This window comes from Cricetulus griseus (assembly GCF_003668045.3).
Source record: "Cricetulus griseus strain 17A/GY chromosome 1 unlocalized genomic scaffold, alternate assembly CriGri-PICRH-1.0 chr1_0, whole genome shotgun sequence".
Classification (NCBI taxonomy): Eukaryota; Metazoa; Chordata; class Mammalia; order Rodentia; family Cricetidae; genus Cricetulus; species Cricetulus griseus.
This window is the reverse complement of record NW_023276806.1, coordinates 262976327-263000836: the sequence shown is the minus strand read 5'-3', so window position 1 is coordinate 263000836 and position 24510 is coordinate 262976327. Positions and strand designations below refer to the sequence as shown.

Sequence of the window (24510 nt, the reverse complement as noted above, 5' to 3'; positions counted from 1 at the left end):
GGAGCTAAAAACTGGAAGTTCAGACCTGTGGCCAGATCTGCCTCTGTAGCAAGCATTGGAGGAGCCTGGCTGCTGTGTCTGTCCGTCTGCCCGTCTGTCTGTCTGTCCTCTGTCTCTCTCTGTAAACCCATCTGGCTGGCTGGCAGGCTTCCTGCTGGTCCTCTGTAAACCTGCCTGCCTACCTATCTGTAAGCCTATCTATTATCTTTTCTATCCAGCTGTCTGGCCTGTGTGATAATTTATCTCTGAACCCATTGCCATTTTTTCCCCCATCTGTCCGATCATCTGAGTTTACCTGTATAGTTTCTTTTCCATCCATCTGCCAGTCAGTTTGTTTCTCTTGACTGTCCACCGCCCTGTGTGCCCACCTGCCTCCCCTCCCGTCTCTCCTTGGACATCTGAGCCATGGCCTGGAGTCACAGGACCACAGTCTGCCTGGTCCTGCTAGGTCTTGGTTTGGGTCTGGCCGGCATTGTGTTGGCTGTGGCCCTTTCTCATCGGCATGCCTCTTGCGGCCCCGAGGCCTTCGCACATGGTGCCGTGGCTGCTGACTCCAAGATCTGCTCAGATATTGGACGGTGAGTAAGAGGTGGGTATGAGCTTGGTGGCTGTTGGTAGCTGGCTGCTTCTGGAGACTGTGTGACTGTGGTAGGGGTATGAAGAGGACATGTGAGTGCCAAGCTGGCTGTGAGGTAAGGGCCTTGTGTGTTTGGCTTCCTATGTCAGCCCCAGGACCCTTGCATAGAACACTATAGGTGTGTCCATAGGGAAGATGGGGACAGTGTTGCAAAGACAGTGTAACTCTATTGCTCAAGAAGGCCACCTGGGCAATGCTGGTTGGAAAGGCAGACTAAATAAGACCTGCTACCTTGTCCCTGCCTGTTCTGGCTAAGGCTGGAATTTGCGGGGAGGGGTTGAGACAGGGTTTCTCTGTGTAGCTTTGGAGCCTGTCCTGGAACTGGCTTTGTAGACCAGGCTGGCCTCGAACTCACAGAGATCTGCCTGCCACTGTCTCCCGTGTACTGAGATTAAAGGCACGTGTCACCGCTGCCTGGCATTCAAGGCTGGAACAATTTCAGGGGCCTAGCCAACAGACTTCAGGGTTCCATATGTAGGTCCTGCCTTCCTGCCATACATAATGATTCCCAGGGCCAGGCTCCTTCTCCAAGTCTTTCAAAACACTCACACATACCCACACACACACACATACACACACAAACACTCTCATGCACGCATGCATGCACACACACTCACACAGGCATGTGCACACACACATACATACACACACCAGTGCCACACCTATGAGGACCTTCCTCTCCATGGCAGGGTCTGGCTTCAGTGAGTGGAGTAACTGATGATACCAGTCAGACTAGGAGGAAGACAGAATGACACAAGCCACAGTGGGAATTTCCCGACTCCAGGAAACCCAGCCCATGGAAGCTTCTGCTACCCACCATGCTGCCACAGGACCAGGCTGTGGCAGGAAGCCACTCATAGTCCCCTGCCTCCCACTGGGCCCACAGAAACCTGGGTGAGCCTATTCATCCTTCCAGCCATCTGGGCCTCCTTCCTAGAATATTAGCCTGGTGGCCCACTGTGGGGTTCAAAGTGCTTTATACACCCAAGGCTGGGTTCCGCAACAGGGAGAATGGTGGTCTCCGTCCAAAATACCACTCCAGCAAGCTTTCTTTTACTGTTCTTGAATTCACCCACCCTTTATCCTTCCTTCCTTCTTCCCTCCCTTAACCCATCTATCTATGCATTCTTCCCTACCAACCCTGCTGACCTGGTCCTCTAAGTTCCCAGACTTCTGTCTCCTCCTTCACGTCTCCATTTAACTTGGCAGTAGCTGGGGACAGCAGCTTGGATCAGAAGAGGCTGTCCTTTCTACTCCACAGGGTATTCCCAAAGGAGGCAAGAGTTAAGACCAACTGCTGCTCTGTGCTATGGGAGGCTAGCGTGTATGTGAGTGTATGCGTGGGTGTATGTGTGTGTGTGTGTGTGTGGGTACCCGAACGCATGCGCACTCAGTCCTCACAGATAACCAGCCAGATGAGCAGCCCCCCGTGAACAAGGGGGGCTTCTACATATCTCTGAGGAAGATCTCCGAACAGGGCTTGGTCTAGGAGGGTTGGGCTGTGGTTGGTGCTTGGGGCCTGTACCCCCTTGCACTCAAAACTCTCCTTCAAGCTCTCCCCGATGGAAAGCGGATGTGGGTTCCCTCCAGTGTTTTCTCAAACAACTCTCCCTGCTTCCTGTTCTTGTTTTAAGAACCTAGGAGTGGGAGGGAGCCTCTGACCCCAGGACAGGTCAGGGACCATAGCTGGGCTAGGCCTCAGGAATGTGCCCCAGCTGCTGTGTCCCCTGGCCAAGCTTTCCATTTGACTTAGGTCTGCTCAAGGGAAGTGCCTGGCAAGTGTCACAGCAGGCAGTCTTAGAGGTTCTGGAGTTTTTCCCTTACTATTGTTACTGCTGCTCCTGCCAGGGTGGGAAGGTTGTGGGAGGGGCAGTCTTCCTAAAGTCCCTTCCCCCTCCCCTTCGACCCCAATCTGCCAGCCAGCCCTGGGCACATAATGGCTACAGCTTTATTTACCAAAATTGCAAAAGGTAGTGCTCCCTTAGGTTTCTGGGTAGCAAGTTTCTGGAGGGTTGCTGTCTGGACTGACACTGGACTGTAAATGCGAAGACAGTTCAACCCCAAGAGCTGAGTGTGGCCTGTTATTTCATGCCCACCTGGTGTCTGAGGAGATCAATAACACAGGCCAAGCTATAAAATCAAGTGAGCCTCAGTTTCCCCTCTGGGACACGGCATTTAGGCTAGCATGTCCTTCATGGGATGGCCGTGAGCACACAGGTGAGTTCACCCCCGACACTGGACATGTTCCTTTAGTAGCTCTGTATAGTGTCATCTGCCTGGCTTAATCTGGACATGGCCAACATCTGAGGGAAGAGTGGTGCCTGGCTCCTAATCCCTTCCTCCCAGGGCCGTGGCTGTAGTTTCTACTTTTCCTTCAAGCCTGACACTTGTTCTACGAAATTCATGTTCTCTCTATTCCTGGCCGCCTCATCAGGAAGTGACAGCCTTCCCTGACCACTGGGCCTCATGATGAAAATCCCTTGACACCTATGGATGGTTTGCAAGTATGCAAATTTCCGTGTGAGCCCACACATCTGATGAGCATGTCATGGAAGAGGTGGTGACAACAGCCTGCTGGTTCCTTGGGGACTCGATATGTATGATTATCCCACTGACAAAAACCGATCACATTTCTCATGGGAGAAAAGCCAGGCTCCAGAAGCAGAGTTCCCCCTAGCCTCTTGCAGCTGGCTAGTAGGAATATAGTGCTGCTCTAGAAGGGTTACTGCGGCCCCAGGCTCCCAGCTCATGCCCGTGGTTGGGGGCTGGAGATACGCGTGGGTAATTCATGGGCCCTTCTCTTACCCGCAACATCTAATACTTTCGTTTGTCATGTATCAAGTATGTGAGGGTGGATACATGGCTCAGCCGCACAGCTTTACCTAACAAACATGAGGTTCTGGGTTCCATTTCCATAATGGTAAAATAATATGTGAGGAATACCTCTAGTCTGTCATGGATTGGGGACACAACGGTAACCAAGAGGGACAGAACACCCACCCACCCCCAGCTGCCTTTGTGGAAGGAGATGCAAACAGTTCTGTAACTATGTTGGATGTTGGGTATGATCACTGTTTAGCTGGGGTTTCTGTTTTGTGAAAAATCTCTTCTGTCTCTGACTCTGTCTCTCTGTCTCTGTCTCCTCCCCTCCCCCTCCCTCTCCTCTCTCTTTTCTGTGTTGGTCAAGACAATCCACTTGGCTTAGTCAGCCCCAGGATTACCATTGTGAGCCGTCATGCCTGGCAGCATGGAGCACTTCTGCTACCCTGTTTCTGCCATTTTTTTTTGTTTTTGTTTTTTTTGTTTTTGTTTTTGTTTTTCAAGACAGGGTTTCTCTGTGTAGCTTTGGAGCCTATCCTGGCACTCTCTCTGGAGACCAGGCTGGCCTCGAACTCACAGAGATCCACCTGCCTCTGCCTCCCGAGTGCTGGGATTAAAGGCGTGTGCTACCAACGCCCAGCCCTGCCATTTTTTAAAATTAGCTTGTACATCGATTTCTTTTCTTTTCTTTTTTCCCTTAAACATTTATTTATTATATATACAGTGTTCTGCCTGCATGTTTGCCTGCAGGCCAGAAGAAGGCACCAGATCTCATTATAGATGGTTGTGAGCCACCATATGGTTGCTGGGAAATGAACTCAGGAACTCTGGAAGAGCAGCCAGTGCTCCTAACCTCTGAGCCATATCTCCAGCCCTAGCCCTATTTTTTATCTTGTTATTTCTCTCCCTTTAAAATGCAGTATTAAAGCCGGGTGTTGGTGGCACACACTTTTAATCCCAGCACTCGGGAGGCAGAGGTAGGAGGATCTCTGAGTTCAAGACCAGCCTGCTCTACAGAGTGAGTTCCAGGACAGGCTCCAAAACAATACAGAGAAACCCTGTCTTGAAAAACGGAAAAAAAAAAAAAAAAAAGCAGTATTAAGTATTAAGCCACCTTTGTGTTCTAGCACAAACTCAGCTTACTAGTGATTCAATATGATTTTTATATCATAGACAATAAAAATACGATCTGCTCGTTTTTTGTCCTGATAGTCTGCAATTTTCCTTTGTTACAAGTGTTTCATCAGTTTAGCTGTGTTCAGTGCATGGATCCAATCCAGGGCCTCGTGCACACTAGGCATACCCTGTGCCTAGCATGGGTATAAGCCACGCTTTATTGCATTTGGTTTAAGTTTCATGTTGATCTCATAAAGAACTGGGAAGCTGTGCTTTCTTTCCCGTGGCTGTGTTAAAATACCCTAATAACAGCAGTTTAAAGGAGAAAGTGTTTATTTTGATTCACAATTCAAGATACAGTTCATCATGGTGGGGGATTCAAGGCAACGGAAACTTGGAGCAGCTGAGCATGGCACATCCACAATCAAGACACAGTCCAGGGTCCGATTCCAGGGACCAGCTGGGGCAATTCACAGTGGGGGAATTGAGGCACATCAAATTAGCCTAATCAAGAAAATACTGCCTGGTGTTGGTGGCGCACACCTTTAATCCTAGCACTTGGGAGGCAGAGGCAGGTGGGTCTCTGTAAATTCCAGACCAGCCTGGTCTACAAGAGCTAGTTCCAGGACAGCCTCCAAAGCCACAGAGAAACCCTGTCTCGAAACAATCCCCCCTCCCCCGCCACCAAAAAAGAAAGAAAATACCTACACATATGCTCAGAGGCCAGTGTCCCAGGTGATGCTAAATGGCTCCCAGGTGACACTGTTACAGAGGCATTCCCTCTCTCTCTCTCTCTTTCTCTCTCTCTCTACTTCCCTCCTTCCCTCCCTCTCCCTCTCCCCTCTCTCTCTCCCTACCTCTCTCTCTCTCTGTTCTCTAGAAGAAAAGCTTATTTTGTGTTATTTTTAAATCAGCTTATTTTATCCTGCCTTGTTTAAAAGAACTTACTGGCTGAACCTTCGGCATTAGTTTGTATCTTAAAGGTCTTCTCAAGGTCGTGTGAAGGGTGAACTCTCCACTTGGTGGAACTTAAGGAGTGGGCAGAGTGGGAGTCCTCGTGAGTACTGGGGCATACCCTGGAAGAGGACTGTGGGACCCCTCTCTCCTTCATGTCCCCCTTTTCGATTTCTGGGAGGTTTTGTGCTGCCAAACACTTCTGCCTTCTGTCACCACAGCGCCAGAGCCACAGAAGCAAGTTGCCTCGGACTACAGCTTCTGGGCTGTGACTCAGGATAGACCTTTTCTTTTTAAAGTTGATTATTTCAGTATTTGTTATAGTAATTGAAAGCTAATGGTCCCTCTATGCTTGAGTCATTTGTGTGTGGGACTGTGGAACTTTTAAACCACGGCTTCTGTGTCTTTAACAGGTACCAAGTTTCTATGTTTTAAATATTTCATGTTTATATGTCTACTTGTTGAAGGTGTGTGCGTGCATGCGTGCGTGCGTGAGTGTGTTATGTAGATCAGGCAACAACTTGTGGGAGTTTGTTTTCTCCATCGTGTAGATTCTAGACTGGCACTGAAGTCAGCAGACTTGGCAGCAAGCACCTCTACCCACTGAACAGGCCCACCAGCCTGTTTCTATTTCTTTGTATGAATTACCAGAAGTTAGTAAATTCTTTTCAAGAAATGCACACTGTCACATTTATTAACATATATTTATCCTTTCCAGGCGTGATGCCACATAACTACAATCTCAGCACTTGGGAGGAGGTTTAGGCAGAGGGGCTGAATCAGTGGCCTGAATCAAACAGCGTTTGGCTTTGTTGATTTCTTTTGTGTGTGCTGGCCACCAAGCCCAGGGCCTTGAGCAGATGCTGACTCTCTAAGCTACACCCTCAGCTGGCGATTTGATGGATTGTGCATTTGTTTCTAATAAGTTTCTGCTTCTATCTTGATTCTTCCATTTCTTTTGACTCCTGGCTGCTTTTGACATCGAGGAATGTGGCTTGCAAGTGCAAGACCCTAAGCCAATTACCAACATTAAGAAAAAAACAAAACCCAAAAACTTGATTTTTTTTTCCAAGATAGGGTTTCCCAGTGTAGCTTTAGAGCCTGTCCTGGAACTCACTTTGTAGACCAGGCTAGCCTTGAACTCACATCGATCTGCCTGCTTCTGCCTCCCAAGTGCTTGGATTAAGGATGTGTACCACCACTGCCTGGCTGATTTTTTTTTAAAGGTATTCATGTTGAATTTATGTTTCCATACAGCTTAAGAAACAAATTATAGCTGGGTGATGGTGGCACACATCTTTAATCCCAGCACTCAGGAGGCAGAGGCAGGTGGATCTCTGTGAGTTTGAGGCCAGCCTGGTCTACAGAACAAGTGCCAGAACAGCCAGGGCTACACAGAGAAAAAAAAAAGGGAAGAACAAAGAAAGAAAGAAAGAAAGAAAGAAAGAAAGAAAGAAAGAAAGAAAGAAAGAAAGAAAGAAAGAGAAAGAAAAAGAGAAAGCAAAGGAGAACAAATTACGATGTGTTTCTAAGTTGTAAAGAAGAGACTTATCTTGACTCATGGCTCTTGTCCACAATTTCGAGGCAGCAGCTGGCGATGGCCTCTTGTTGGCAGACTCCAGAGATGTCACATGACCAAAGAAAGGGACAAAACAAAAGAGAATTCCCAAACTTGATAATTTCTTTGTTATTCACTAATGATCCTCTTTAAACACCATCTCTTTTCCCTGACTCCAAGTTCTTGGGTGTTTCTGTTGACTCACAGATAACTGCTTTGTTTAATTATCCTATAATCTCCAGTTGGTTTGATTTTCTTTTGCTTTTTCTTTAAAGAATTATTCTATGAGTGTGAAAGTTTACAGATATCTAAGTATGTGTTCCACATGTGTGTGTGGTGCCCAAGGAAGTCAGAAGAGGGCATCAGGTCCCATGGAGCTGGAGTTACAAATGGTTGTGAGCAGCCTTATGGATGCTGGGAACTGAACTGTGGGTCCTCTGGAAGAGCCGGAGTGCCCTTAACCACTGAGCCATCTCTCCAGTGCCTGCCTTCTCTTTTCCAATGCTCAGATTGTCACAATATGACCTAGGGGTTCCTTTAAGTCAGAAACTATGTATTTTTTTGCTTTTTAGATTTATTTAATTAATTTATTTTTTTATGTTTTGGTTTTTGTATTGTTTTGGAGCTTGTCCTGGAATTCGCTCAGTAGACCAGGGTGGTCACGAATTTACAGAGATCCGCCTGCCTCTGCCTCTTGAGTGCTAGAATTAAAGACGTGTGCCACCAACACCTGGCTTTTTCTAATTTATTTTTATAGGCATTTTGGTGCATTATGTATGGGTACCAATCATGCCTGGTGCCTTCAGAGGATGGAGACACTGGATCCCCTGAAACTGAAGCCATAGGTGGCTGTAAGTCACCATATGGGTACTGGAAGTCAAACCAGTGGTCCATGTAAAGAGCACCTAATGCTTTTAACCACAGAGACATCTCATTAGCCCATAGCTAAGTTCTTTTACACTTTATGTTTCATACATGGGGACCTCCCCGTCCTCACACTCATCAGTCTTGGAGAACACTCCTATCCACAGCCACGCCCAGGGTGTCTCTGCATCAATTTGCATATTCCTTTGACCAGCCTGCAGTCCAGAGCTAACCAAGGATGGTATTCATGTATGTATTGTGCATATATTTTCAGTTATTTTGTATCCCTGGTTGGCTAGCTGAGCCATCTCTCCAGCTCTTAGTCACCATGTTAAAGGAAATCCATTAGTGCCAGTGGTGGTATACATCCTTAATCCAAGCACTCAGGAGGCAGAATCAGGCAGATCGCTGTGAGTTCAAGGCTAGCCTGGTCTATGATTTTCCCCCTACTGTAAAATTTTTATTCTGTGTGCACTACATACAAAGATACAAGGCCTGCCTGAGTAACCTGAGTCCCCTTCCTTCACAGTCATGGTAGCTTATCATGCCAGTCAGGTTTCCAATACTATAAAAATTACCCGAGATAAGCAGTTTGTAAAGAAAACAAGTTTACTCAGTTTGTCAGTTTCAGCCCATGACTGGTTGGCCCAGTTGACCTGTGAGGAAACAACGCATCAGGGCAGAGTGTGGGAGAGAGCACAACTGCTCACCTCACGGCCAGAAAGTGGAACAGAGAGTGAGAGAAGGGAGGAGAGGAAGGCCCCACAGTCTCCTTGGAAGGCACACTCTCCTTTGATCTAAAATCTCCCACTAGAACCTACCTGTTAAAATTCCTACTTTGGCCAGGTGGTGGTGGTGCACGCCTTTAATCCCAGCACTCAGGAGGCAGAGGCACATGAATCTATGTGAGTTCAAGGCCAGCCTAGTCTACAGGAGTTAGTTCCAGGACAGCTAGGTCTACACAGAGAAACTCTGTCCTGAAAAAAAAAAAATCCTGCTGTGCCCCAATTGTGCCACCATCAAGGACTCAGCCTATCATATATGGACCTTTGCAGACATTTAATGCAATAGGGTTTTGTTTTTCAGAGATTGCAAGCATGCATCATGGTCAAAGCTGAGCATTCGTTAGTACTTCTGCTCTTTCCCAAGGACCTGGAGAATAACTAAATACTATTATTTCTGTGATTCTGAATGTGTGTATACATACGTGCGTCTGTGTGTTATAGTATTCTGCTTTTGCTTGTTTTTGACACAAGGTCTACTATGTTGTCTTATTTGCTATGTGGACCAGGCTGGCCTCTAATTTGTGATCCTCCTGCCTCAGCCCACTGGATGCTGGGATCACAGGCTTGTATCATTACACTGAGCTTCTGTGTTTTAGTGGGTTGTTGGTTTTTGATCACTATGTAGCTCTTGTTGGCCTGAGTCTTGCTATGTGGACCAGGCTGGCCTCGAACTCAAAGATCCTCCTGCCTCTGTCTCCCAAGTGCTGGGATTAAAGGTGTGTGCCACCTTTAAAGGCCAGGCTCCAAGTACAGGTATTAAAGGAACGCATCATACCATGCCTTATCCAGTTTTGAGTTGTAGCTTGTTTGGATGGTTTTTGTTTGTTTTGATGTGTTTTGGCAGAGTTTTTCCAGGTAGCCCTGGCTGGCCTGGTACTCTCTATGTAACCCAGCTGATCTTGAAATCATAGTGATCCTGCTTCAGCCTCTGAACACTGGAATGATAGGCAAACTCCCCAACACGTCATTTGGGTTTTAAGCATTTTAGATTTTATACTGATGTTGCAGGGCCCGGCTTCTTAAATTGTGCATATGGGGTGAGTAACTCAGTGTAGGGTATCCCCCCGCCCCACCAGTGGCAACTGTAAAAGGTTTCTGAATGAATGACCAAAAATTATTTCAAAATTAAATGTGTCCTAAATCCAAGGTATTCCTGGATCACTGGTGTAGCATGTTGCTATCTCCTGCAGCCCTGGTTTTGTGCAAGGCCATCTTGCCCTAAAACACAGGTGCCCATCTGTTGTATGTTGTGAGCTGCAGTGGTTTTACTGTGCATACTAAGTGTTCTGCTCTTACAGAAACAACGCTTTTAAAGGCATTTATTATCTTCCTACCATCGTTCCTCAGCACATAGGTATCCAGCTAGTGCGTTTGCATTATATTGTATGGAAATGTTTGATTTTTAAAAGTTATCATTTCAATTGCTGACTTGAGCATTAAAAAAAAGTTAAATGAATCTCATCTTGTGATGAGAACTTCCAAACCTTTCTGAGATGTCCCTAGATACGATTCGACCATCTCATGGACATTATTTATGCAAATGGCCTTCTCAGTATTGATGGTGATAAAGTCCAGTTATCTATCAAATGAAAAATCTTGAAGATGGTCTCTCTAGCAGCATAAATTAATTATCAATCAGATGTTTAGTTCATTATGTAAAATAAATAAGCATATCCATCTTGGTATATAAATTTTTAAAATTTTTTAATAAATGGCTAAATTAGTCGGGTATGTAACAGATGTCTGTATTCCAGCACTCTGGAGGTAGAGGCAGGGGAATCAGGAATTCAAAGTCATCTTTTTATATATCCAGTCTGATGTGAAAATCTACCTCAAAAGATTAAAGGAAAAAGAAGGTAACTGAATGGATACTAAAAAAGTGCTTTAAGCCTGGTGGTGGTGGCACACGCCTTTAATCCCAACACTTGGAAGGCAGAGGCAGGCAGATTGTAACTAGGCAAAGATGTGTTATATTTGTTTATGCCACAGAATACTACTTTAACTATGTGAAGGTGTGTTACATTTGTTTATGCTGAGGAATATTTAACTATGTGAAGGTGTGTTACATTTGTTTATGATGAGGAATATTTAACTATGTGAAGGTGTGTTACATTTGTTTGTGCTGCCTTTGTTAATGATGTAAAGATTTGTTACATTTGTTTAATTATGTAAAGATGTGTGGCATTTGTTTCTCCTTACCTGCCTGGAGAGGAATAGGCAGGGCTGGCAGGCAGAGAGAATAAGTAGGAGAAATCTAGGCTCGAAAAAAGAGAAGAGAGGAGTGAAGAGAACGAGGGAGAAAGAGAGAGACATGCCATGGGGCAGAAGCCAGGCCTGCCAGACAGACATGAGAAGCAGTGAAAGTAAGAGATACAGAAAGGCAGGCAGGCAGGCAGGCAGGCAGGAAGGGAAAGAAAGGAAAAAAGAACCAAAGGAAGAGAGAAAGGAAGGAAGGAAGCCCCAAGGCAAAACATAAAAACAGAATGAAATAAGAGCTAAACTAAGACCGAGCATTTAAAACTAATAATAATTCTCTGTGTTATGATTTTGGGATCTGGTTGGTGGCCCAAAAGAAAGCCTGTTACAAGGACTGGTATAGAAATTAAATTCAGAAATCGTAAGTGTAGTTTGCATTTCATGGATGAGCTCAAATATGAACCAAGGACTCAACATTAGGAGGTCAGGGAGGTAAAGGAAAACACAAGATGGGAATCAAAGGCGCTGAGAGCAGAAAGGGCGTGTGTGCAGTGGGACGCAGCAGACGACAGGTTTGGCTGCTGCCTTGTCTCTGATGGACTGTGTAGATGTTTTATTGCTAAGACTTTGTACTTACGGGGCTGGAGAGATGGGTCAGTGGTCAAGAGCACTTGGTGCTCTAGCAGAGGACCCAAGATCTGCTCCCAGCACCTATGTCCGGGTTTCCACATCCACTTGTAACTCTAGCTTCAGGGGATCCAACACCTTCTTCTGGCCTCCACACAGAACACACACACACACATACACACACACTAAATAAATAAATCTTTTAAAAAATTGTACTTATGCCTGAATCTAACAGTTTTGTTTCATGCATGCCTCTTGTCTCTTTCCATTCAAGATTACATGTATGGGGATGGGGTTCCCATGTATACTGACATTGAGGTTAAGGAACAGCAGTGAGTCCAGGAAGGACTGGTTGGGTCACAGATAAAGAGTCAAGGGAAAGTATGAGGTCAGAGGTCCCATGTAACTGTGGAAGGAGACCAAGGTTTTACTCTTGTGGTCCTTAAGTTCTTTGTGGTACCTGGAGGTCAAACGGTAATCCTAGAGGTGCTGGGGAGGGTCTCTAGGCATGAAGGAAAGGCGAGCTTGATGAGCTGTGTAGGCTGTACTTCCTGGTACAGTAGCCACTGTGACATAGGCCAGTCTCACCAACATTTTGGAGTTGAAGGACCTGCCCCTGGGACCTTGGACAGATGAGGAAGCTGAAACCCAAGTGCACTGTCATAAGCTTGAGGATAAAGAAGAAGATGTAGGGCTCACCAATCCAAGTACTGGACCCTGGTGTCAGGATCCTGGGGTCACCCGCCAAAGGCCAGCTTAGGCGGTGGAGACTCAGAATGGGCTACAGGGGTGTGGCCTAGGCCAGGTTCTGCCTGTTGCAATGAGCCAGTGTTTCTGGGAGCTCTGAAGGACGATGGTAGCAGAATCATTTGAAAACTGAGAACCACCTTATATATGGCACGGGGAAGCATAAATGCCATCCTACTTTGCAATCTATTGGGTGTGATGATGGACCGATGAGTAGCTGGATTTGTGGGGGCTGCTCAGTGTGTTTTCTCACCTAACTTGGTGTTTTGTGCCAACAGATAGACCATCAACCCGTCACTGTTTCCCAGTAAATGCCAGTCACATGAGCTCTGGAAGAGATGGGGTAGGGAAGCCAGATTATCGATGTAGGGCACATGAGCCAGTCAAAGATGGTGCTGAGGAAAAGTCAGATGGGCGAGTCCTGAGTTGTTTACAAAAAAAAGGATGCTTGGTTGCCTAGATCAAACCAGATGAGGTCACTGAATGAATAACTCGTGTTCACTAGGTAAAGCATAGGGTGCCTAGGCACATGATAGGCTGACCTTTAAAACCATTGGCTGACTGTTTCCCCACCCTGCAGTTTTTTGCTTTAAAAGATGCTTGCTGTGTGTGGTAATAAATGAGTTCCTGCTTGACTACACTCCCTACTGCATCTGATTGTCTCCAAGGTCCTGGGAGGCTGGGGAATGGGTGAGCAGCGCACTTACCCTTACTCTGATCCAGCTCAGCCTTCTGTGGTTGGGCTAAGACCCTGCAATTGATTCTGTGTTATGTCCCCTAGAGCCATCCTCCAGCAGCAGGGTTCACCTACAGATGCCGCCATCGCAGCCTTGATCTGCACTGGTGTCGTTAACCCACAGAGCATGGGCCTGGGCGGAGGGGTCATCTTTACCATCTACAATGCAACAACAGGTGGGCCCCCTGGGGGAGACAGACTTACCTTCAGTCCTGGGGCACTCATTTCTTGGGCCTTCCTGCGTTCTTCTTCCTTGGTACTCTTGGGATTCTGCCCTGCCTTTACCTCTATCGTGTAAAGCCCTGGTGATAGGTAGTGTTTTAAGGGTGAGCACAGAGATGGAAACCAAGATCTAGAGCAAGTTGGAGTCATCTCTCACCCTGCCTCAATTCCAGGGAAGGTGGAAGTCATCAATGCTCGGGAGACAGTGCCAGCCAGCCATGTCCAGGGCCTTCTAGACCAGTGTAAAAAAGCCCGGCCACTGGGGACAGGTAAGGCCTTTGGAAGGGTTCTTCAGACAACCTAACTCCCTCTGATATTGGCCTGTCCAGAACACCCCCCACACACACCTCAAAGAGTCGGTATGACTCATGAACAGGCTGTGACATTGGACACGGCCTCTGAACATGGGAGACTGTGGACCCCTGACCTTCTTGGGTGGGTTAGAAAGCTTCTTTTGGGGGGAGACTCTGAGGAAGGGGGTGTTCCAAGGGGAAGACCAGTCTTGGGAATGAATCTGGGTTGGTGGGCCATGGATCCTGCGTCCAGTTTATTTGAAGGCAGAGCAGGCACTCTGGGCGGGGCAGGGCAGGGCGGGGCAGTGTGAACCTGGGCCTGGTTCTGTCTGTTGCAATGATTCAGTGCCTGGTGGTCTTTTTATGTGGACTTTATATGGAAGGCAACTGGGAGCCACAAGAGGTCTCTGCATGGACTCCAGAAGCTGGGAGAGCAGGTTGGGATGAGAAGGTGGTCCTGAGGACAGGTGCATATTATGCAGGGGTCCAGTGGATTGGGGTTCCTGGGGAGCTCCGTGGCTATGCTGAGGCCCACCGCCGACACGGCCGCCTGCCTTGGGCTCAGCTTTTCCAGCCCACCATCGCTCTGCTCCGGGAGGGTTTCCGTGTGCCCTCTGTCCTCAGCCAGTTCCTCAACAACAGCTTCCTGCGGCCTTCCTTGTATTCATCAACCCTGAGGTGAGCACTGTGGGGGAGCCCTCAAATCTATATCCTACCTGGGTGCGGGTCACTGCCCAGCTGTACCTCAGTCACTCCTCATCTGGAGGGTTGACCCTGAGGCACCAAAACCCTTATAGCCAGGGTAGCCAGGTTTTTTTTTGTTTTTTTGTTGTTTTTTTTTTTCCAGTCAGAACCTAACTTAGGTTAAGGACATTTTATCCCTTCAGCTCTGGCTTCCCTTTGCTTCTCTTTGAGAGTGGCAGACAGTTTTTGGCTGACTCATTTTGCTTACTCGGCTAGTTCAGCAATTGGTCCTCCCAGTAGGTGACAAAGTGACCCTGGGAGACCTACACACCAGAAAGGTTCCAGGGCCCGGAGTGAGGGTGGTGGCACCAGCCCTCACTGGGGAATTTCTAGAGAGCAAATTCCCCAGTGCTTCAGTACTGGGGCCATGGCTGTTCCCCCGGGAAGAATCCTGAAGATTTCTCTAGAACCCAGAGGAATGTGAGTGTTCCGCTGGAATCTGGCATCAGTCTGAAGCTGCCTCCTACCCAACCCCCTCCACCCAGACAGCTCTTCTTCAATGGGACAGAAACCTTGAGATCTCAGGACCCATTTCCATGGCCCGCACTGGCCAACACCCTGGAGACTGTGGCCACGGAGGGTCCAGAGGCCTTATACACAGGGAGACTGGGCCATATGCTGGTGGAGGACATTGCCAAGGAAGGTTAGCTGCGCTGACACTCCAACACCCAGCCCAGTTAGAGAAAAAGCCGAGTTCTGGGCGTTGGGGATTAAAGTCACACCTTTCCCCAGAACTACTGGGTACTCATGGGATTTGGGAGAGGCCAGGTACCCATCTAATCCAGCCTAGCCATTGCTAGCCTTTGGGGTCTCTGTGGCTAAGAACCTCGAGTGGTGGAGCTTTTTGCAAGTCTGCCTGTAAAGAGGCCATGGCAGGCGTGGGGGACTGAGTTGGCTATTTTTCTCTTCCTATCTCCCCTTGTCTCCCTCTGCTCTCCACCTGTCCACCCTATACCGCTGCCCATGCAATCACCCTCACCCCCCTGGGACTATGCCACTTGCAGGCAAGAGGAACTTCTTTGGTGTCCTGAGATGAGTGGCAAGTCTCTCTTGCTCTTTGGCAATCCCCATCTGTACCTGGAGCTCTTACGGTCCCTCTCCAGGAAGCCAGCTGACAGTTCAAGACTTGGCCGCCTTCCAGCCTGAAGTGGTGGCTCCCCTGGAAATGCCCCTAGGAAACTACACCCTGTACTCACCACCACCACCTGCAGGGGGTGCTCTTCTTAGCTTCATTCTCAATGTGCTGAAAGGTAAGATCTTCTCAGGCCTCCTCTCTCTCCTCCAGCTCTGTCCCGCATGGGGCCTGAGCTCCCAGCTCATCCCCGACTTTGGGGGGACACATTAGCTTTCTGCCACTATAATATAATGCTGGCACGGCTACCTATCAAGAAAAGTTAGCACTGGGAGTTTAGCTCAATGGTAGAGTACCGGTTTACCAGGCATGGCTCCTTCCATATCAACCCTCTTTGTAGGAACTACCAGAGTCACATGTGGACCACCATCCCAACTGCAAACTCCCTGTGACCTAAAGACTTCTCAGATCCTATCTCTTAAAGGTTGAGCCACCTCCTAATGGAAACAGTATGGGGATCAAGGCTCCAATCCCAGTGGACCCTCTGGGACACCCAAGACATTCCCATGACAGCATATGATCTTTTTAACAGATGCATGATATCCAAGACTGTCCAGGGCTATGGACAGTGGTCAGAATGGTATGCTTTAGAGTTAGTCTCTCACAGGAACAGGCCCGTATTGTGCCGAAGGAAATGGCATCCTTTTCCTACATGCATGACCCAGTCTTAGGGCACAGGAGTAGAAGGCTCTGTGGGTAGTGTGCTGCATGTCAGGTGTGTACCCTCGGGGCTGACACACAGCTCAGGGAGTCATAGCCTGCAGTGACTACTGAGGTCTCACAGTTCCAGAAGCTAACAGTCACATAGCAGGTTATGCACAAGACTGGTTCCCTCTGGAGCCTCCTGGGGAGAATCTGCCAGCTTTCCTTGCCTTTGGCTGCATCACTCCAGGCTCCGCCCTCATTGTTTCAGATGGTACAAAGTCATAGACATGCTACATGTTTTCCTGTGGCTATACTTGTGATAAAGTTTCATTATAAACTAGGGACAGCAAGCCCCAGCCTTTTCAACTACAGGAAGCACTCTGTGGCTTCTCTTTGGCACAGGCAAATCACCAGCATCACCATCGTTGGTTAGCTTTCCGTTATGATAACATATAGGTGGGATTAAAAACGTGCTTTTAAAGAGAAACAGTTTATTTTGTCTCACAGGTTTGCAATTTCTGTCTGTTCGGTTGGGGCTTTGGGGCCTGTGGCCAGGCAGCACATCATGGCAGGGACATGTGGTAGAACAAGAATTTTCAGTGATCCTCTAGCCTCAAGGCTGCTAGGAAATAAAGAAAAGAAAGGAGAGAATACAAGCCCCATCTGAGCACATGACCTAACCATCCTACCGGGTTCCACCACTTAAAGTCTCCCGCTACTCCCCAGCAGTGCCAAGCTCAGAACCAAGCCCACAAGTGTGCACTGGGGCCATTATTCACGAACATGGGTGGCATCTTGACATAAGCCCTTCAGCATGGTGACAGTTGATCAGGTCATAGAGGTGGTTAATAAGGCCTGAGAGCTCATTGGTAGAGTTCATGTCTAGCATGTGTGAGGTTCAGGGTACCTGTCTCAGTGCTAGGGCGGGTATTAATGAGTGATTAATGAGCAGGCAACATATGCTGTATGGATCCATTAGACAATGGGCTGGCTCACGTCCTTGGTGTGATGGATGGAGCAAGACGGCACAAGGTATAACCGTGCTACTCAGAGGGACACTCACAATTGATGAGTTGTTTATTTTGGAACTTTCCATTTAATATTTTCAAACTATGATTGACTGCAGGTAATTGAAATTGTGGAAAGTGAGACCTCAGACAAGCGGGGATGTCTCTTCTCCTCTGTGTGTCTGAGTTAAAAGATGCATGTGGCCCTGTGTGGTGGTGCACGCCTTTTATCCAGGTACTCGGGAGGCAGAGGTAGTCAGAACTCTTGAGTTTGGATCTCTGAATTTGAGGCCAACCTGGTTAACAGAGAATTTCAGGACAGCCAGGGCTACACAGAAAAACCCTGTCTTGAAAAAGAAAAATAGACACACTTGATCGTCACATTTAGGGCTAACCTACATAATCTACACAATCCAAGGTAAACACTTCCTCTTAAAAATCCTTAACATATTTTGCCATATAATGTGATATTAATTCTTGTGCTATATAAACCAATATTCATGGATTCTGGGGGATAAAGAAATGAGCCAATCCTTTTGGGGGCCAACATCTACCCCACTACATAAAGTAATACCCCTGTGCCCTCATTATCTCCCCAGGGTTCAACTTCTCTGCAGAGACAGTGGCCCGGCCTGAGGGGAAAGGGAACATGTACCATCACCTTGTAGAGACACTCAAGTTCGCAGTAGGGCAGAGGTGGCGGCTAAGGGACCCTTCCAGTCACCCAGGGACACAGGTAAGACTCCCTGGGCCCCATGGTGTCCTCTCCCACCCCTTCCCTAGAATACAGCATGGGTCAGGACTGGCTGTGGGAAGGTGGAGGAATTTCTTTGTAGTTCTAGGCAGGGATATCTTGGCAGTGGTCCCGACGGCTGGAAGGGACCCTGAGGTGGTAGCTGTATCCCGTAGGATCTGGGCTTAGCATGGGCTCAAGGAAGGCCCTTCTACGACAGACCAGAGAAAGGGTCTTCTGGGGCTAATGAGCTCATCTGACCATTTGCTCTGAGGACCCCACCTGGCTCCTCACTAATTTGCTGTCTGACTTCTCACCCCAGAACACCTCCCAGGACCTTCTGGGGGAGGCTCTAGCCCAGCACGTCCGCCAGCAGATCGATGGCCGCGGTGACCACCAGCTCAGCCACTACAACCTGACCGGGGTCAGGGGCATCAGGATGGGCACCTCTCATGTGTCTGTGTTGGGAGAGGATGGCAGTGCTGTGGCGGCTACCAGCACCATCAACACACCGTGTGTAGGACCTGGCAAGGGGGGGGGTGGTGGACAGGGCTCAGAGCAGGTGGGTAGGTTCCTTCCCTTTGCTCCTGACATCAAAGTCTCCTTTGCCCCAGTTTGGTCTACACCCTCTGACCTCCCCTTGTTAGTGCCTAAGCAAATAGCATCTTTTCCCTCTGGCACCAGGGACGTCCCTGGAGGAGAAAAGCTATTGCTAGGTCTCCCTGAGCCAGGTCCTGTCTGGGATGGGCCTTACTAAAAACAAAAAGTGTCCTGATGGGGCCACAGGGGATCTTTGGGGTCCGTGGGTGGTCCTGGGCTCTGGTGTGCTGGAAGGCACTATAGTAAAGGATCCAGAGAGGTTGCAGTCCTGGGTTGTTGGGAGCCAAGGCCCCAAGTTCAGACTCCACCTTACCTATCTACAGCTTTGGAGCGATGGTGTACTCACCTCGGACAGGTATTCTCCTTAACAACGAGCTACTGGACTTGTGCTGGAGGCACGCACCTGGTTCAACTGCTACTCCTCCACCTGGTGAGAGCAAGACCTCTCCTGCCCAGCATCCCTTGGAGACAGAAAGGGGGGGGTGGGCAGCTAACCCCTGGATGAGTCACGCCCATCATGAAACAATGAACAATGCATGAAGGGGAGTGGGTGGTACTCCTAGGGGGTGTGGGTGATGCTTGGTGACCCCAGTTCCAGGTGAGCGGCCACCATCTTGTATGGTACCCTCCATCTTGGTCAACAAGGCCCAGGGATCCAAGCTGGTGATTGGTGGAGCTGGAGGGGAACTCATCATCTCTGCTGTGATCCAGGTGAGTCTGAGGGTCCCTGGCAAGAGAGTTTCCTCTCTGGTAAACTCCCTGCGGTGGGGATGGGAGTGTGGTGGCAGGATGGCCAGTGTCTCCCTGTTCCCTCTTATTTTTCCAGACCATCATGAATAAGCTGTGGCTTGGCTTTGACCTGACAGAAGCCATTGCATCCCCCATCCTACATGTCAATAGCCAGGGCCAGGTGGAGTATGAACCCAAGTTCAACCAGGTGAGGCTGAGGTCCCACCCGCCCCCCTGAAGCCCATGTTTCTCCCTATTCCCTGTAAAGAATTCAGTAACTTCCTGTGCCAGGGAGGTACACTTCACCTTCAGGGACCACGAGGAGTTGAGGAGCTCAATGGGGAAGACAATAGGTTTGTCCCACGGCATCCAAGTCAGAGAACGGGCTGTTGCCTGAGCTTCTCCCAGGCCTTCAAAATCTTGTTCTGTGTTTACCATTTCCAGGAAGCTAGCTTTTCTGGGTATGGTAGTTAGACTCTCCTTCCTGGTGCTTTATTCTCATGTGTAGTTTGAAACTCACATTTGAGAGCTTATTTGTGAAAGAGCTTACTTTTCCTGTGGGGTTTTGTTCTGGAGTGTTGGAGGTCTGCAACTCCCCGGGAGCAGACTTAGGGACTGAAGTCCCTTTACTGGCTACCACCTTGCTCCCTAGGAACTTAGCTTTCTGGGAGTTTTCTGAAGCTAATTGGATGCTCTGTGTAGAGCACATACAAAGATTAGCAGCTTTGGGGCTGGAGAGATGGCTCAGAATACTTGGTTAAGGGTACTTGCTCAGTGGTTCTCAGCACCCACAGGGCAGCTTACACACACACACACACACACACACACACACACACACACACACACACGAGTAGATAAATGTTTTAAAAATAAATAATATATATATATATGTATATATATATATATATATATTTAAAGGGCTGGAGAGATGGCTCAGAGGTTAAGAGCACTGACTGTTCTTCCAGAGGTCCTGAGTTCAATTCCCAGCAACCACATGGTGGCTCACGACCTCCTTGAATGAGATCTGCATGCAGGCAGAAGACTGTAAACATAATAAATAATAAAATCTTTTTTAAAAGACTTAATAAATAAATAAATAAATAGATAAATAAATAAATAAATAAATAAATAAATAGCTGGGCAGTGGTGGTACTCACCTTTAATCCCAGCACTTACGAGGCAGATCTTAGTGAGTTCGAGGCCAATCTGGTCTACAGAGTGAGTTCCAGGACAGTCAGGACTGTTATATAAAGAAACCTTGCCTTGAAAAACCTAATTAATTTATTAAAAAATAAATCTTCAAAACAACCAGTAGCTTTTAGAGGCCACAAACTTTGTGTTCAGGATCATTTCAACTACCTGTGTTTCAAGATTTTGGTTCCCAAGGCCATCTTCCAGGGCCCCTTAGAATTCTAAAAACCCTTAGACTAGGAGGTGTTTAGTAAAAGGGGCATTAACAGATGGTCCTCAGCTCATAATAGTTTGACTCGTGAATTGTTCAACTTTCTAATGGTATAAAGGCCATATGTGTAGGGCTGGGATGTAGCTCAGCAGTAAGGTATGCACAAGCTCCCAGCACTACAAAAGACAAGAAAAGTTACATGTATTCAGTGGAAACCATTGAATGTCCATTATACATCAGTGGTGATCACTCACATAACCATTCTGTGTTAGAACTTCAGGGCAATACTCAGTATATTACATGTGAGATGTTCAACACTTTATTATAATCTTTGTCTTAGATGGCACTGTAGGCCAAAGTGAGTGCTCAGCCCATTAAATCAGGCCATGATGGTTAGATGTATTTGATTTTTTTAAAATTTACTTTATGTGCATTGGTGTGAGGGTGTCAGATCCCCTAGAAATGGAGTTACAGATAGTTGTGAGCTGCCATGTGGCTGCTGGGAATTGAACACAGGTCCTCTGGAAGAGCAGCCAGTGCTCTTAACCACTCAGCCATCTTCTCCAGCCCCAGGGTACTTGATATTTAAAAAGATTTATTTTATGTGCACAAGTGTTTTGCCTGCGTGTCTGTATGTGAACCATGTCCATGGCTGGTGTTCATGGATCTCTGGAAGGGCACTGGAGTCCCTGGAACTGGAATCAGGCTTATGAGCCACCCACCATGCAGGTGCTGAGAGTCTAACCCAGGTCCTCTGCAAAAGCAACAAGTGCTCTTAAGTACTGAGCCATCTCTTCAGGTCAGATATATTAAATATGTAAATACATTTTGACTTGCAATATTTTCAAATTGTGATGGATTTATTGGGGCATGTCACCCCATCAGAAATTGAACAACATCTGTAGTGTTGAGCACTTGTTGTTCAGATCCTGAGGATCAGGGCTTAGCTCCTTGGACTCAGATTCTTGGCATTTTTGCATCTGTGCTGGGTTCTTCCAGGGACCTGAGATGTTCTCTCAAGCGCCAGACCCAAGAAACTAATGTCTAGAGGATGCAAGATCCAAGACATGTTCTTTTCAGCCCTTGGGCCTTGAGCTTTGACTCTTGACAACTGAAGATCTGTTCTCAGGGAATATTAATTCTTAAGACTTGGCACTCTGGGAATCTTTGAGAATTGAGAAGATGACATGTGGTCTGGGAACTGGGATTAATGAAATCCAGTGCCCTGTGAAGCCAAGATTGTCGGCTCCCTTGGGGCATTAGATGTCAGTTACACAGACCCAGGGAGAACCTCATAAGTCCTGGCTTAGAGACCTCAAGTATCCAAGGACCCTCAAAAGCAAAAGCCACCACCAAGGAGAGGAAGGGCTTGGAGTTTGGCCACTAAATTCTGAGAAATGGAGCCTCCGAGGATTGAAAGTTTAACTTTGGCTTTAGCACTAAGGACCTCAGCCTTTAATGCCAAGGCCCTTGGGCCATTCATACAGTAAACAGAAAAACTTAAGAGTCCTAGGGCGTGGCTCCAAATCTTACCTTGCCAGTGGCTCAAGTCACTTAATGTCACCTGATTATAAGGACTGCAGAGATGTTGCCATACCTGGACGTCTGTGGCATATCAGACCATAGCGGACAAAATTCTTGGTCCATTAATCCAAAATAGCATATGGAAGTGTGGGGCTGAAGAAATGCAGTTCTTAGGATTTTTGCTCCCTTATAACATGATAAAGGGCAGTAGTCAGGGGGTTCATACCCCCAAGGATATAAAAATCCTTAACATCTTAGAAATTAGAACTTCAGGGCTAGGGCCTTTCTACCTCCAAGTTCACAGATTTAGTGTTTTACACCTGAGCAATTAGGGCCCCACGTCCTGAGTGTCTGCCAATACTTCTTTCGGGGGTTCTACTTTTCTTGGATTCATGCAAGCTTGTTTGCTTTTGAGACAGAATTTTGCTCAGGCTAGCCTCAGGCTTTCTATGTAGCCTAGGCTGATCTCAAATCTTCAACCCCTCCCTCTGCTCCCCCAAGTGTTGGATTGCAGGTACGCACCACCATGCCTGGCTTGATAGATGAGTGTTCCTTTATGTCTATCTACACACACACACACACACACACACACACACACACGGAATGCTTCATGAGTTTACAAGTCATCCTTGAGCGAGGGCCGTGTTAATCTTTCTGTAGTGTTCAATTTTAGCATATGTGTTGTTGAAGTGAGCATAGCACAACACGTGGGTACTCTGGACAAACAGGATCAGTAGCCTTGGGTCCTCCTAGACACCCCCCTTTTCAGCCCTGAAGTTAAAGGCCCCCAGGAGTTTGACTGGTGAGCATTCAATGGCTTAGCTCTTCAGTTCTTGTCTCTGTGTTGCTATTGTCCTGGTTTGGCAGTACTCAAGTTGGTGGGCCTGGATACCTCGTAGCCAGTACTTCATCCTCCTCAATGTCCCAGGACATCAGTGGACTCCAAAGGGTGTTTCTTTGAAGAGGTTCAAAATTGTGGCCACTTAGCCCAGGTCTTCTAAAGCTGCCTTCTCTATGGTAGCTCCTACCTAGATCACCTCAGATTTGCCCTGTGGATCCACAGGGAATTGGAGCCAAGAACAGAGTATACTTGGTTCTTGATGGGTGGTTGCTTTGAGATGCACTGTCCTTGCATAGTCCCTGTACTCTCTTATGTCCCTCTGATATGTTTAAGCTGGAAACTCCATGCTCTGGGACCAGTTCCTGCCCACAGTCTTTCCCTGCCAGGGTCCTCAGCCCCCCTTCCCCGCAGTCCCATCTTTTTTAGGTATGTTTTCCTGTTTTTTTTTTTGTTTTTTTTTTTTTTTTTTGTCAGCTACCCCCTTATGTACTGGGGGCACTTGAGCTGCCTTCTCTATGAATGTTCCTTCTTTCTTCCTCAGGAGGTGCAGAAGGAGCTGCAGGACCGGGGCCAGAGCAAGAGCCCACGGCTGTTTTTCTTGAATGTGGTCCAAGCTGTGTTCCAGGAAGGTCCCTGTGTCTACGCCGCATCTGATCCAAGGAAGGCTGGGAAGGCTTCAGGATACTGAGGCAGCTTTGCCCAGAGCTAGGATTGGACCCACTGTGAGTCCTGTGCCCCAAGCCGATGAGGCTGTGGGTCTGAGTGCTCCCGGACCTGCATCCTTTGCTGTGAGACCAACCTGGGACTGAAAAGATGACTGAAGAAGGGAGGATTGACTTGTCCGTGGTCCCTTCCCAACACCTCTGGAGGCCATGCTTTGGCTCTTCTAGCCTCCCCTAGGCCTCATACATGGAGACTCTACCAGCCCAGGATTAAAGAGGAGCCACACTATGGACTGATTTAGTGGTTCTAAGTAGGTAAAGGCATAAAATATGGCTCAGACGCCTATGTTCCTTCATGACTCAGCATCAAGGCTCAGAGATGGGCCAGGTTTCTTAAGGCTCAGTGAACAAAGGCAAGCACCCTACCCACCTCTACTCTGTTCAAGCAACAGTGTGTTTAGGGGCTTTGCAGTATGCCTGCCCCCCCTTACCTGCCAATGAGAAGGCAGGGGTGTGGCTTGTAGTACTTGCCCTCAACTCTTGTAAGGCCCTTCTCCACTCCAGGGAAAGGTTGGATGAAGCAAAACTTGGAAGCCCTTGCTCAGGTCTTAAAAATACTCTGTGTTTTTGAGCCTAGGGCTCATTCTTGGCAGCGCTGATGTGTGTGACGAAACATCCTTTGTTGTGTGCAGCTGTCCTCACATTGTTCCCCCTTGGCACAATAGCATCTCCTCGTAGATTCCCAGATGCAACAGCACAAACTGTCTCTGGACAGGGCTACGTCATCCCTGGCTGAGAACTGCTGCTCCAGATGTGTGGAAACTGCCATAGATGGCTTTGCAGGCTATCCAGTGGGGTGCCCATCATGGAGGTCTCCCTGGGATCATCAGGAACTTCCGTGTCACCCCAAGCATCTGCAGGAGTCGCCTCAGTAAA

General features: G+C 47.8%; 1 protein-coding gene and 1 non-coding gene across 2 annotated transcripts; one reads left to right on the top strand and one right to left on the bottom strand.

Annotated features, from left to right (window-relative positions):
• The first annotated feature begins 405 nt into the window (after positions 1 to 405).
• Positions 406 to 23600, top strand: Ggt5 (gamma-glutamyltransferase 5). Its single transcript, XM_027394214.2, has 12 exons — positions 406 to 578; positions 13086 to 13216; positions 13436 to 13531; positions 14038 to 14233; positions 14785 to 14942; positions 15403 to 15549; positions 17683 to 17819; positions 18139 to 18329; positions 18740 to 18846; positions 19009 to 19127; positions 19243 to 19353; positions 23454 to 23600. The coding sequence occupies exons 1-12, from the start codon at positions 406 to 408 to the stop codon at positions 23598 to 23600; spliced, it is 1713 nt and encodes a 570-aa protein (XP_027250015.1).
• Positions 22664 to 22773, bottom strand: LOC113833366. Its single transcript, XR_003481018.1, has one exon. It is a non-coding gene; the product is annotated as a U6 spliceosomal RNA (small nuclear RNA).
• Positions 23601 to 24510: the final 910 nt, after the last annotated feature.